This window comes from Maniola jurtina, chromosome 1 (assembly GCF_905333055.1).
Source record: "Maniola jurtina chromosome 1, ilManJurt1.1, whole genome shotgun sequence".
Taxonomy (NCBI): domain Eukaryota; kingdom Metazoa; phylum Arthropoda; class Insecta; order Lepidoptera; family Nymphalidae; genus Maniola; species Maniola jurtina.
The window spans coordinates 16,309,464-16,325,572 of NC_060029.1; the positions used below are offsets into that span (position 1 = coordinate 16,309,464).

The window sequence follows — 16,109 nt, forward strand, 5'->3', positions numbered from 1 at the left end:
CTAACATAACTGTAAAATAAGTACCGTCACAAACGATTTGATAAAATAAGCAGGTAGGTAAACTAATATGCTTGACAGCATTGATTAATACTTTACGCTTATTCGTTAATACATCGGCATGGACAAAACTACAAAACCTCAGTTTGTGTATAATAATTATTATTATGAAATCGGATCGCTCACTGCACACATGTTATTCAACATCTTGCACGTGTGTACTGTGTACCATGCGCACGCGCATGCCGCCGCAGTCGGATCCACAACGTCTCGCGTGACGGTTGATCGCGCTCTGGCGTAATAAACTAAACTTACACTATTTAAATAATCGGACTTATTCCATTTTTGAATTTTTGATTTTTAATAATGGCCAGTAAAGCGAAATCGAACGGCTTGGAGTCGTCTTGGGCCCGCGCGCCGCCGCCCAGCAGACCCTTTTGTGAAAGGGCGTTAAGAGCTATCTACGATCCGGAAGACAAAACATTTTTGGGGAGGACGCCAAAGCGATGGGGTGAGTTTTGTTTTTTGTAAGAGCACAGCGAATTAGGTCAAAGGTTAACGTTCATATTTTAGATTACTCATACTTGCCTAGATGAAAATAATCGCCGTTTGTAGGTATTTATGATAATTTACACCATTGAAAAACTGAATGATGAAAAAAGGCAGAGCGCGAATTGTCGAATTTTATTTTAACCTTTTCACAGTTTTTCAGTTATTTTATCTGGTGTTTCGTTTACAATTTTGAAAAATAATTAAGGGTGCGTTTGCAATGTTTCCAAATATTATGTTACAAATATCAGAGTTTTTCGGTATCTTCTGTGGCTAAAATATACTAAATAAAACGTGTAGGTACATATCGTAAATGTCAACCTTTTTACGATAATATGTATAAACGTATACATTTCGTATAACAGTATCGTCAGAGTGAACTAATCGCTTTCCATCGCGCGTTAATTACAACAGTGTGTCTGCACCTTAACACTAGGTACTCGGTAGCAACGTGTTTATTGTTTACATAATTGCCCTATTAATATTTGATTATTTATATTTTATACCTACCCGTTGAAATGCCACAGCGACTGGTCGGAAGGTTATGGTAATATATGTTTGCCTTCATTTGTACCTACCCAACTGTAGGTAAACATAGGCAATGTACCTAACGATGTTTGGCACGAGCATTGCTTGAAACGTCCAACGAAGATTATTTTGCTGTCGGTCGTTGATAGGTAGGACTTAGGTATCTACTTATTTCATGACTAGATGATGTCCGCGTGGAATTAGGTTTTAATAATCCTGCAGAAACTTTGATTTCCGAGGTAAAAAGCGGCTTATGTCAATTTCCGGGACGCAAGCTACCTCTGTACCAAATTTCATATAAATCGGTTCCATCAGTTAAACAGATTGGCCTTTAAGAATCCCGTGGGAACTCTTTGATTTTCCGGGATAAAAAGTAGCTTATGTCCTTCCCCGGGATGTAAGCTAAAACTGTACCTTTCAACGAAATCAGTTAAACTGTTGGGCCGTGATAATTATCAGACAGACAGACAGACACACTTTTGCATTTATAATAAGTATGGATATGGATTTTGCGAAAAATTCCCATACAGTAATCAGTTCCCATATGAAAATAATAGCTGTAGCATTGACCTAACTAGGTACTAGGTATAGCTATTCAGTATCAAGTATTCAGTAGGAGTGGATCAGAATACAATGATAAAGATCGATGAATGGCCACCGATCGAGCCTTGGACGCAAATCAACATGCAATCGATACAAATTGACTACACGAACACAATACCAAACTACTGTTGCCACCGCAGAATTCAGAATAGGTATCTATAGAAGTACCTAGTAGAAGTTGTCGCCGCAAAGATGATTAGTAAAGGATCTGTGCGATAGACGATAGACAAAACTACTATCTTATTTACCTACCCAGCGCTAGTCACTGTCGGTTTTACCTATATATTGCAAGGCAAGGTGTGCAGTGCACATGGGTGCAAGGTCTTTAGGGGCCGAGTGCCGCCCGCAATACCCTTGGAAGAGTTTGCGTTGGCAATGCCCTCGGAAGAGCATGCGGTCGCTCTTTAACTTAAATATTTTTGAATTAACGACAAAGTTGAGCTTTTTAGGGTTCCGTACCTCAAAAGGAAAAACGGAACCGTTATAGGATCACTTTGTTGTCTGTCTGTCTGTCCGTCGTGTCTGTCAAAAAAACCTATAGGGTTTCCCGTTGACCTCGAATCATGAAATTTGGCAGGTAGGTAGATCTTTTAGCCCAAGAGGAATCATTCTGAAAACTGTGAATTTGTGGTTACATAATAAATAAAAAAATTCAAATGTGTTTAAATTTTCAAAGTAACACAACTATACCAAATGGGGTATCATATGAAAGGGCTTTACTTGTACATTCTAAAACAGATCTTTATTTATTTTTATGCATAATAGTTTTTGATTTATCGTACAAATGTGACAAAAAAATTCCCGAGTACGGAACCCTCGGTGCGCGAGTCCGACTCGCTCTTGGCCGGTTTTCTTTTTTTATAATAAGTGCGAGGTAGAGACAGCGTGGCATGTTTCGGCATCTATCAAAGACAGCGATAGTTGTTAGGTATTCTTCCATTTCTATTATTCATAAATCTGTGGTCGCAATAAAGAACCGCATACTCGTGGTTAGAAACTTCTACTGTGATACTGATTCCTACGTAGGTAGTTATTACAAATTCAGCTTAGGTATTTCATAAATAATTAAAAGATCAATGTAGTTATCGGGAATTGAACCCGGTCTACTGTCGCCAATGCGCCAAAGATTTCATTTTTCCTTTTGAGGTACGGAACTTTAAAAAAATTTCAAAAAATAAACAAAACCGACTTCAAAAACCACATCTTTCACAATTTTTAGTGGTCTCACTGTACTATAAATATGCTATGCCCAGTTAAAACCCTACTGTTTACTAAGCTACTACACTGATCGCGAGCAATTTTCTCTTATCCATTCAGGAGTTCTGTTCTCCATCTCCGAAGATATTCATCAGATCTTCACCAAATTTATATGGGACCACCTGCACAGTATACCCTTTCAAACAAAAAAGGGGTCTTTGAGTAATCGAAGATTCCGACGAATTGAGAACCTCCTCCTTTTTTTGAAGTCGGTTAAAAAGTATCGCCAGTCCTATTTACTGGCGTGCGAAGTCACAGGAAAAAGCTAGTGTTTGTAGGAAAATAATTATGACCGTGCATAATGCTATATTTATGTAGGTAGGAGATGCAATGTAATAAGCGCGTTAATCTTGAATAGATTTACTTTTATTAGTTTAGCATATCTACTCGGTTTAGCCTCTGTTTAGTTGTTTTAGAATCAATTGAAACAGTACGTTCTTTAGGTATACAGTACAGTGACTTGAAAAGTTTAGATGTTGCTTGTTAGGTAAAATAATATGTCCGATATTCCGTGACCGTGATAGCCTAGTGGTTAAGCCGTCCGTTTCCTAATTGGGCTAGGTCATAGGTTCAATCCCGGGCACGCACTTCTGTTTTATTTTATTATTTATTTGGGACAGTAAACAATTACATATTATATATATTCTAACGTTCTTTGTGCGTTTAAGTAATTAAATAAGTAGATATTTATAAGTTATCAGAGGCAACCTGCATGCCTGAGAGTTTTCCCTTATGTTCCCAAAGGTGTGTGAAGTCTGCCAATCTATACAGGGCCAGTATGGCAGACTATGGCCTAATCCCTTCTTAGAGGAGACCCGTTCTTAGTAGTGTGATGGCGATGGGTTGATCATGATGATGATACCCGCTCTTCACTGGCTAGTCGCGGAAAGTCCGTCAACTGTAAGCATCTCATGAACGGAATATGAATTCACCATCCACACTGTTGTTTAAGAGTGCTCTCCATAAGGGTTAGATTCTTCCCATATCAGTGTTTCCAAGCAATACAATTATTTTTAGGAGTTTATTTCCGCGATCAGCTGTTTGCAGCGTTGTTACATTGGAGTTTTAAACAAATTCTTTAAGTCCTCATAATTTTTTTGGTAAGTAGGTACATCTAGGAATACATCGGTGATAATCTTAACTCCTAACCTCAACTTGCCAGGTAAATGGTCAATTGGTCAATCTATGCTTTAACCATTTTGTCTTCAATTAAACTCAAGCAGAACCCTATGAGTTAGACAAGGTCTTGGACCGCAATATCGGAGGGCCCTTAAGACTTATACTAATAAGAAAACTAGAAAAGAGCTGATAACTCAGCCGGGTGAACCGATTTTCTTGGATTATAGCTAAGAACACTCTCGATCAAGCCACCTTTCAACCAAAAAAAACTAAACTTGATGTTACGGATATTTTTTAACACCTTGTAGGTAATCTGTTTTCCTAAGTCGAACATAATATTTTTATTATCTGATGCAAGTTAGCAGGTACACTTTAATAAGTATGTGTTTGAACAATAGTGGTGATGTCACTTTAGTTTAGCTTTAGACACCAAGAACATGTTACTAAGAACTTACGTTAAACACTAGATACCTACCTACCTCTTAATGGATTGACCGAGAAGGAATAAGATAGACCCCAACTACCTACAGTGGATTTTAATTAAGAAGGTTTCCAAGTTACAACTTCCCAACTTTACTAAGCCCGGTTGTCGGCATTATCCTCTGATAGCAATCTGGTGACGTCAAAGTCAAAGTCAAAATCATTTATTCAAAGTAGGTACAATTGTACTCCTTTTGATGGTCGAAATTGTTAAACTTGTACGATAAAGTGGTGATAATTAATTACGTTACTTAAAACTAAAGCTACGAGGGTTCCAAACGCGCCCAAGTCTGAGAAGAGCCCACAACAAACTCAGCCGGGTATTCTTTTTTTTTATTATCACCACTTTACAAAATCACATAAACTTATTAGAACTATCAAAGCTGACTGGCAACTCAATCCCAAGCTTTCGTATCATTTAAATAATCCTTTACATTATAATAGGATTTTCCAATCAGTTTACGTTTTACGAAAACTTTGAACTTATTGAATGTTTTAAAAAAGTCCTTAGGGGTCAAATAAACAAACAAAGATTAAAAAAAATATTAACATAAAAAATCCATTCAAAATTATAAAAGTTCACTAAATTATGAGTTTTTTAATTGAATTTATAGACTAGCGCTTGGCTGCAATCAGACTTGCTGGCAAGTGATGATGCATCCTAAGATAGAGCGCGCTTGCCTAGAAGATGCCTATTCACTCTTGACTTGAAGGTACCCAGATTAAAATTAAAGAGGAAACCTCTGGTGGAAGGGTGTTATCCTAGCAGTTCGAATTAGAAATGATGAGGTTTTCTTCGTCGAGTCCGTGGAATTTGAAAAGCATGATAAAAGGTCACTGACTTGATTTAAATGAAATCAAACGAAAACAAAATAACACGGTGGGAAACAAGTACCTACTTAGGTAGGTGTAAAAAGTACTTACTGAAATTAACAGGGCTCTCTCCGTCACATACTCCATACAATCGTAGTTCCAATTTCATTTGAATAATAAACAACCAAAGTCCATGAAATTTTGCAGACATATTAAACCGATTATTTTAACAGAAATCTGGAAAACCACAGGCATAGATATTAGTTTCTAGATTTGTCTGCAAAATTTCATGTTTGGATGCTTAATATTCAAATGAAATTGGAACTACGTTTGTATGGAGCGGGTGACGGAGAGACCCCTCTTAAGATAATTATTTGACGAAAGTCTCCAATAAAAATATTTATCGGAATGCACTCTTGACTTACTTATCTCGGCCACAATTTGTTTTTGCCTCAAAAATCTAACTACTTAACTTATCTATATTCTATACCTACTTATAATAAAAGTGTAACTGGACGATTTCTGTAAGTACATTCAATATGTTTTGAAAATTTTAATCGGAGGAAACATTATTAAGTATCGATATAACTAGACCCTAAAACAATTTTTTTTTGGATTTTTGTCTGTCTCTCTGTACGCGCATCACACGAAAACTACTGATCGGATTTGAATGTTTGGTACAGTGGTAGCCGATACTCCAGGTTAGCATAAATAGGGTAGTTTTTATCCCGAAAAAAAATAGGGGTTCTGCAGGATACAGTATCAAATTTTTTCTCGATTTTACTCCATATATTCCAAACGGAAAAAAACTCCTTAAAATGAACTCCGTAAAAAATTCCAAGTGCTACCTATCAGAAAATATTATTATTATTTAAGTCTACGTGTTTTCTGCAGTTGCCAGGCCAGAATCCAGATTTGCATTGTGGCTGGTCGGATTTGTATAGCTTCTGAATGGTTTCAATTTGAATGGCGCTGTCAGCCCCTCCTTTGACCTTGCCTTTGTTGCTTCCCAGCTCCTTCCTACAGTATTGGCGAACCCGTTTAGTAAAATTTAAGTATGTAGTCCATTATAATACCTTGTATTATAATAGCTTTTATGTATTGTAATAGTTTGTATTGGGACCATTGGACCGTAATATTCTATACAAGTGTAAATTAAAAATTTATAAAACCCCCAACAAGTGAAGGTTACAGTAACTAGAAAAGAGCTGATAACTTTCTAACGGCTGAACCGATTTTCTTGGATTATAGCTAAGAACACTCTCGATCAAGCCACCTTTCAAACAAAAAATAACTAAATTAAAATCGGTCCATTAGTTTAGGAGCTACGATGCCACAGACAGATACACAGTTACACACGTTAAACTTATAACACCCCTCTTTTTGGGTCGGGGGTTAAAAATACTAGCTTGTGCCCGCGATTTCGAAGAACAAAAACCAATTTATGATCTGAAAAAAAAAACAGAATTAACTTTCACATAATATTGAAAGTTGAAACATGATAGCAGCTAGGCATGTTCTAAACATTTCCTCAAAGGGCTTGGGAGATGCGTGCGTCATCACTATCAGTAATCACTCATCGAACAGGAAACTACTACCTATAACCTACCTACTAGGTACTTTACTGTTACCTACCTACTATATCTTCGCATGCAAAATCCGCTACGTATTTTTTTAGTTTTTTTTAGGGTTCCGTATCTCAAGGAAAAACGGAACCCTTATGGGATCACTTCGTTGTCTGTCTGTCTGTCCGTCCGTCGTGTCTGTCAAGAAAACCTATAGGGCACTTCCCGTTGACCTAGAATCATGAAAGGCAGATAGGTAGGTCTTATAGCACAAGTAAAGGAATAAATCAGAAAACCGTTTTGTGGTTACATAATATTTAAAAAAAAAATTAATATGTGTTTAAATTTTCAAAGTAAGATAACTATATCAAGTGGGGTATCATTTGAATGGATACGGACGGACGGACAGACAGACAGACACACAGACAGACAACAAAGTGATCCTGTTCCGTAAGGGTTCCGTTTTTCCTTTTAAGGTACGGAACCCTAAAAACGATCATAAAACAGACCAATTCAGTAGCAGATGGTATGAGATGAGTAATGGTAAAGCATATAATCTGTATTACGAAAGAGACAAACTATAACTAACGCTCGGTTCAGACGTCAGCGCGTCTAAAACTGTAGGGACGGAAATAGCCGACGGACGCATTCTACGTCCTTAGTAAATACGTCGGGCCCACAGAGACTGACCTTTTGTTTGGGACACTGAATATGAGTAATGGTCGAAACATTGACAAAAATTGTCAAGTCTAGTCTAGACACAAAACTAGGCAGGGCTGGAGGCTAATGCAGAAGTTGTGAAGGTGGTAATGCAATGATTGCATTGAATTTATAGTACATATTCCTGTAACAAACCGAGCTATTAGTGGTTTGTGTATTCCTGCAATAATTACTATGCATTTAATAAGACATTGCATTTTTTCGGTTATGTACGTTTTAAGCAATTAAATATCACTTGCTTTAACGGTGAAGGAAAACATCGTGAGGAAACCTGCATGCCTGAGAGTTCTCCATGTTCTCACAGGTGTGTGAAGCCTGCCAATCCGCATTGGGCCAGCGTGGCAGACTATGGCCTAAACCCTTTTCATTCTGAGAGGAGACCCGTACTCAGTAGTGGGGCGGAAATGGGTTAATCATGATTTAATGAGACAATCAGTCTCCTATTCCAAGATACGGGGCTCGCAGGCACGCACCTCTATGTTTTCAGAGTTATGCGCGGTGAGGAAATCTGCATGCCTGAGAGTTCTCCATGATTTTCACAAAGGTGTGAGAACTCTGCCAACCCGCACTCAGCCAGTAGGCGTTGGGGATTATGTTCTCATTCTGAGAGTATATTACAATATGTCATTGTACTTAAAAGTATCTACTTACAAAGCTAAAGTAACAAAAGTAACTATAGGTACTTGCTTCGTGACCATACGATACCCAACCTAAATTTTCCAGCCATTTTCCAGCATGTTAATATATTTGAACCAGTATAATACTCTACCATGTGCATTGTTCCAGGCATAGTGTTCGCGTTCTACGCGGTGTTCTACGCGGTGCTGGCGCTGATGTTCGCGCTGTGCATGGCGGGGCTGTTCTCCGTCATCGATGACAAAAAACCCACCTTCATCCTGGAGAGCTCTTTGATCGGTAACTGTGTTTGTAACCTGGGAAAACAGTAATTCCTCTTTCGCCAAAATTGACGACGGGCTCTCTGTTTTTAACCCCCGACCCAAAAAGAGGGGTGTTATAAGTGTGTATCTGTGTATCTGTGTATCTATCTGTCCGTGGCATCGTAGCTCCTAAGCGAATGAACCGATTTTAATTTAGTTTTTTTTTTTTGTTTTAAAGGTGGCTTGATCGACAGTGTTCTTAGCAATAATTGAAGAAAATCGTTTCAGCCGTTTGAAAGTTATCAGCTCTTTTCTAGTTTTTTATAGTGGTTTTTGTTTCGGGGGTTTTTTAAATTTTGAGTTATAGAAGCTTGACAATTTTATCAGAGCCACCTTTGAACGATTCATATTTTGGTTTCTAATTAAATGAGGTAAATTGGGTTTATTGGTTTATTTTCTCGCTATTACGCTCTTCTCTTCTACAAAACTATACTCACATTTCTTTTCACTCACAGTATTTTCTCACAAACGCAGTCATTTTCAGTCGAATGGGCTTCATGCATTTGTTCGGCGTGTCGTGTACTGTCTCCACTATCGAAAAAAAAATTGACAGGCCCCCAAGTAGTACTAGCCAGAGCCCCACAAGGTTCGACCCTATCTGCATGAAGTATAGACCCTTAGATCGCATTCAGCCGAAACTTGCCATCGATCACCTATATAGTTATGCGTGAGTAAAAAAAAATTGAATTGTAGTTAATGAATGTGTACCCGCAATACGTCATGGTCATGGGAAACTGGTAATTATAAGCGGTAGTTATAATTACCGCGACCGAACAAACATTCCAGGTGTTTTAATTAATTATTCCGATATTAAACGGTGTGCAATGCGTTTAGCTTTAAACTGGGTCAAAGGTCAAATTTTGATGAACTGGACTACTAGGTGCCTATTTATGGCAAATAGAGTAAAAACATATATTTTCTTTTTTAATTCAGGTACAGGTTTACCTACCTTAGACTGCAATGTCACCTGGTGGTGAGTGATGATGCAGTCTAAGATGGAAGCGGGCCAAACTGGAAGGGGTATGGCAGTTTTTTATTAAACCCATACCCCTTTGGTTTCTACACGGTATAGTACCGGAACCGTGATGGAATGGACCTACAGACAGGGCTAGTAATCATGACTACTTTATTGCAGGTGCAAACCCAGGAGTGGCATCTAGACCTCGGGCTATACTGCTGAATACACAAAACTCATCATTTCAAAGTTACATTGATGAGCTAGAAGAATTTTTGAAACGTAAGTATCTACACATCCCTACCCCTATATTCTTAGATAGATAGACAGATTATTGAACACAAAACATGAAGTAATCAACACAAAAGGAACAAACAGAAAAAACTAGAAACAAATATATAATTGTTCTACAGTTGTTCTTTGCATACGCAAAGGCGGCCTTATTGCTCAGAGCAATCTCCACCAGGCAACCTTTGGTGAAAGGAGAAACTAAAATATATATCTTAATCCTTACAACACTGAAATACCCACTTAGCTTACTACCTACAAGCATAACGCATAACCACAGTTTTACCATCTAACTCTCTAATCTAAGTTAGAGGTGCGTGCCCGGGATCGAACCCCCGACCTCCGGATAGGAGGCGGACATCTTTACTACTAAGCCTCTAGTTACTACGGCTAACTGCAGCTACTAAACTTTATTTACCGTAAATAATTTGAATTCTTCCTTCATTGCAGCTTTCGAAAATGAAACATGGGTCTCGTCTAAGGAGAAGTGCACAAAAGAAGATAACTATGGATTCCCAGAATCTCCATGTATTTTTGTCAAATTAAATAAGGTAAGTACATTTAATTTATACAGTTTTTTTTTTTAATAAAATAGCAAGCAAACGAGCAGGCGGGTCACCCGATATTAAGTGATTACCGCCGCTCATGAACATCTGCTAATTGAAACATAGCTTTTTCTAATTGAATTTCGAATGTATTTTGAAAACATGTTTGTGATTGGTTGGTGACTCAAAATAGTTAACGCCCAATGAGATTTTTGCCTCTATCATTTGTATGGGAGCGCTTTACTAACTTCTTCCGCGGACAGGTTATAGGAGATTTCACATAGCTTTGACTCCAGGTCTACCTATTTATTAATTTTTCCTATCTGCTGTCTTCCAGATCTACGGCTGGAAGCCTGATTTTTTCTCTGCATCTGAACTACCGGCAGATATGACTGAAGATTTAAAGGAGTACATCAATGATCTAGCTGAAATCGAGGTATGCCCAATGGTTCAATTCAACAGAATAAGTTTATAAAAGTTGGATATTAAGCAAAATGCTAAGCGGAATGCGTTGCCGCCAGGTAATCCAATATCATAACATCTTTTTTTGGGTTGATCAGTGGTCAAATACATACACACCCTCCCCACACACAGACACCCTTCCCCCACGCACAGACACCCTTTCCCCACGCACAGACCCCCTCCCCCCACGCACAGACACTCCCCCTCCCATAAACACACACACACAATCATTGAATATTCTAGCAGTGCGGACCTTAGAACGGAGGCACAAGTGGCTTAGGAATCGATGGTGTTCACGCTCCAAATTCTTATAAAACGGATACTATCGAGCAAAGAGCGTTTCAACGGCATAGCCAAATGACTAAAGCTAAAGAGATGAGAAAAGAAGGGAAAAGAGGAAAAGAAGAAGACAGAGAAAGAACTAGAGGATCAGCACGAAGTAATGCTATGCAGTTTCACCTAACCTGGAAAATACAGGGTAGGTTTTTTAGTGCGTAAAGTCGCACACACACACTATTCCAGCAGGAGATTATTCACACAATAATTGGTTCAATAAGCCGCTGGACCAATTTACCTAACTAAGAATCAATAATTTCTAAATTAGCTCACATCGGTCGGTTAAAGACAGTACGGTTTCAACCAAAAAAACCAGGTGTGAGGGCAGCTACTTGCCCCAAGCCTTGCCCCCCCCCCTCTCACCTATACCCCCGGGATTTAAGTGTTTTGCCTTCCTACTCTACGCATTTTTTTTATTCCAGCGTCAACAAGTCTGGATATCCTGTTGGGACGAGCGCAACAATACTCAGATCGAGTACCCCTGGGGGCGCGGCTTGCCGGGCAGGTTCTACCCTTTCCTGAACCAAGAGGACTACATCAGCCCTCTCCTGCCTATCAAAGTTACACCACCAAGTAAGGACTTGCCTGCTTGTTCAACACCCTGAGACTACATTGAATATAAAAAAATGTTCATTAATTTTCTCTACAAAAGAGTATTTCGGTCCACTAAAGCTAGTCACCCATCCAGTTATAAACTTGTATCAACGTTGCTTAACTTTGGATTAGATATTAGCTTGGATTTGCACCAGAGATCGGATTAGGGGGTAAGCAATATCCGAGTTCGGTCCGAGTTTTTTATATCCGTATTTTGACGGACTCGGATCGGATGAGTGTGTAATCGCTTTCAGTAGGAAGCAATAAGTTGATCTCCGCCTGATCATTATCTTTTATTTAACCCCCAAGCCAACTAGACTTAGAGGGGTGTTATAAGTTTGAAGTGTGTATATCTGTCTGTGGCATCGTAGCACCTAAACTAATGAACTGATTTTAATTTAGTTTTTTTTTGTTTGAAAGGTGGCTTGATCGAGAGTGTTCTTAGCTATAATCCAAGAAAATCGGTTCAGTCGTTTGAAAGTTATCAGCTCTTTTGTAGTAGTCACTGTAACCTTCACTTGTCGGGGGTGTTATACATTTTTAATTTGCACTTGTTTCTTTATGATCACTATGATTGTTTTCGCAGCGAACACAATAGTCGCGGTTCGATGCCGGGCGTGGGCGAGGAACATAGTGTACAACAAAAGCCTCAAGGAACCGTCCGGATACGTCCGTATCCTCATGCAGATCACAGACACCACCGCCGCTAACTCCACGGACACTGTTGAATGACAGGGCTCTCTCTCTCTTGTCTGGCTTTACAAAGATTAGCCAATGTCAAGTTTGTAGTTATTTGTAACAAATTAGTTAAACTATACAAGTATGGACCCCGTCTGTGCCGGCGCTCACCGACACACGCACGGCACCCCCTTAGAGCGCTTTCCAGTCAGTTTTAACAAAAAAACACTCCAAAAAGGCAGAGCACGCCCGCCAGCTAACACCAACACAGACGAAGTCCAATGACAGGGCTTGACAGCAGATTAATAAATAAATCCCTACATTAGGCCCTAGATAATAATATTATGTTTCTAGAATCCCGCCGAGAAGAATCACTTAAAAGTTTCTAATTTAAAATTATACACTTGAAGTCACTAGGATTTTTTCGGACGGAACTAACGTTCGCGTAGCTACCATTCGTATTCGAAATGGCCGCCAAACAGAACAGCCGTTTTGAGGCTGCCATCTTTTATCAAAGTGTTGTAAAGTGTCTAGGTAAGTAGTCAGTGCCATAGATTAAAAGCTTTACGATTTATTTATTACCTACATGATATTCATGATAAAAACCTTTTACAGACTCTTTTTAACCCCCGACCCAAAAAGAGGGGTGTTATAAGTTTGACGTGTGTATCTGTGTATCTGTGTGTCTGTGTATCTGTGTATCTGTGTATCTGTGTATCTGTGTATCTGTCTGTGGCATCGTAGCGCCTAAACGAATGAACCGATTTTAATTTAGTTTTTTTTGTTTGAAAGGTGGCTTGATCGAGAGTGTTCTTAGCTATAATCCAAAAAAATTGGTTCAGCCGTTTAAGAGTTATGAGCTCTTTTCTAGTTTTCTTGTAGAAAAGAAGGTTACATAACCGCTAGGTTTATAATATTATGTCAATTGACAAATGTCAAGCTGTCAAGATGGACGTTGCCTAAATACATAATTATTTATTTGAAAATGATGTTTTGGAAAACTCAGATACTTTAGATCGTAGGCGCGGAATAGTCCAAGAAAATCAGTTCAGCCGCCGTTTGAAAGTTATCAGGTATTATCGGTTTTTTCTAGTTACTGTAACCTTCACTTGTCGGGGGTGTTATAAATTTTTAATTTACCTACACTTGTTCAAAATGGAATCTCGCGCGCGTTTAATTGTTATACAGTATACTTAGTTCAACTGCGGGGGAAGGTTCAAAATATGCAAATTAATGATTTATATTTGTATTTTTATGCACACATAGAATGGTGTGAAGTGTGAGCCAAAGGTTTTTAATATAAGAATATATGATAATTTCCTTGTAACTTTTCCTTGATTGTACAGGTATTTCCCAGAATTACTATTAAGTATTACTATACTACTTAGTAATAATGAATATATTTATTTTCCTAGTTTAACTAGGTAATTATTACTGACTACTGCATAGTTATTTAAAATATTTGTATTAGTAGTATGTTGTATTGTACGTAGTGTGTTGTTTGTAGTAAAACTGCTACAGAATTTGTTATGATATCAGAAAAACCTTTAAATCTCTTAGCTTATATAGATATAAGTAGTAGTATTATGTAGATATATCGCGTATGTGTAGTAACTAGTACCTTAGATCTACCAGGTCTACAGGACATTCTAAACTAACTTTTCTCCGTGGATAGGTTACTTACCTATAATCGCAGTAGTAAGTAATTCTGGGAAATGCGCGCCTGTACCGACCCACACTACTTACGTCTATTCATTCCTATATTATCCACAATTGGAATATTTATTATTAATTAAATAATTACACGAGTAGATAGAGATTAAGGGACCTTATTTAAGCCGGAATAACACTTAGTCGTTTGCGATTGCATATGATATCAAAATGCGGGTAAACGATGAAATGTAATTTCGCGATTAGGTTACTTTAAGAATTTTAATTTATTGACCTGGGCAGCAAGGTAGTAATATATTAAACAAATAAATAAAAAAACGTTAAAAAATAGAATGAACTTAAAAATAAAATAAAAAGCTTGTACTTATAATATAAATTATAATGTTCACAAAATACTAAGTATGTAGAAATAAACTATTCAAAGTTCGAAAAGCTGAAATTGTTTAATATAAAATTGTTAGCTTGGTAATTTGTTTTCTTGTAAAATATCTTCGTTTAGTTTTTAGGGTTTAAAAAACTTAATTTTTCATGTTTTAGATTTTAATAGACGAATTTTTATTATAATAATTTATTTATTACCTATCCAGTGTATAACAAGGGGAAAAGTATTAAAATTAAAAACACGTCTACAGTATCCTGCCAGAAAAAAAATTACATTTGAAAATGGCGCCATATAACCGCCATATTGATTTTTTTGAAGTTACTGTCCTCGGGATAATATTGCAAGGATTCACGATTAGAAGATAAGATGGAATTAAGGAACTAATATACAAACATAGGTACATGAATCCTAAAAACTCCTTTTTTTGGGCATTCGTGTAAAATTCATGGTAGTTTCGTAAAATTAAGTATTGTAGATAATATACTTAGTTGTAAAATAAAGCGTTAACCTGTAACCAGTGCAAAAATTTGTATTGTGTCGTAATTTGAATTTATTTAACAGAAATAATTTACCTAATGTAATTTAAACGTTTTATATTAGTTATCTATATTGCACATAATATCAATAACTAATATAAATATTTATGTGTTATTTATAACTACCTACTACACGAGTTTTAAAATTGAATAAAATCTTTTTTATCAAATTACATCTATTGATTTTATTTTATTTAATGATCCTTAAGGTTTGGACAAATAGCTGCGCATTGGTCGAAGGTAACGTATTCTATACAATACCTACTTCAAAGGGTACAAAGGTTATCAAAGGTCAAATTTTAAACCTAGATAATATTAAATCCAATAAATCCCATAGATAAAACCCGGAAGATTTATCTATGGGATTGCCATCTCCATCTGTCGCATACTATGGATTTGACACTAGGTAGCATGGTAGCCAATGAATCGCCTATATTTTTCAGTTTTTTTTTTATTTCACGTCACCCATAGCCTAAAATTTGATATATCATCGATTCAGGGTCAAACCGAGAGTTCTTCCCTCACTCTACTTCACTCTATGAACTTTTACTTAGACTAATCACTTGATAGTTTGGGCTGGGTAACATAAACAAAGGTTGTTATGACAGGTTTGATATCGACTATACTTGATGGTAAGTGATGATGTAACGGGAACCAGCTTATCCGGAAAAAAAGTGGTGATAACCTATTGCTTAAGACGTCGGCCTCTAACGCGGAAGGTCGGGGGTTCGATTCCGGGGACGCACCTCTAACTTTTCGGAGCTATGTACGTTTTAAGCAATTTAAATATAACTTGCTTTAACGGTCAAAAAAAACATCGTGAGGAAACCTGCGTGCGCGAGAGACGAGAGTTCTCCATAACGTTCTCCAAGGTGAGTCAAGTCTGACTTGAGGAGCGTGTTGGACTATGGTTAAACCATTCTTAGCTGGTTCCTGCAACTGTGAACTTAGGTGTTTAAAAATCCTGCGAGCCTCTGCCTATCTCCTCTATCTGCTACTCTTCAACTATATCCATGCAAAAAATCACAATAACAATTGAAAGACAAGTCTACAAACAAACACACAGTCGCATTTTCATATATTTATTTCATTG

At 37.6% G+C, this 16,109-nt stretch overlaps 1 protein-coding gene across 1 annotated transcript; it reads left to right on the top strand.

Annotated features, from left to right (window-relative positions):
- The first annotated feature begins 212 nt into the window (after nucleotides 1–212).
- Nucleotides 213–12,595, top strand: LOC123864833 (sodium/potassium-transporting ATPase subunit beta-1-like). Its single transcript, XM_045905542.1, has 7 exons — nucleotides 213–508; nucleotides 8,418–8,546; nucleotides 9,705–9,806; nucleotides 10,263–10,363; nucleotides 10,695–10,793; nucleotides 11,578–11,728; nucleotides 12,336–12,595. Exons 1-7 carry the CDS (start codon nucleotides 364–366, stop codon nucleotides 12,479–12,481), a joined length of 873 nt encoding a protein of 290 aa, XP_045761498.1. The 5' UTR covers nucleotides 213–363; the 3' UTR covers nucleotides 12,482–12,595.
- Nucleotides 12,596–16,109: the final 3,514 nt, after the last annotated feature.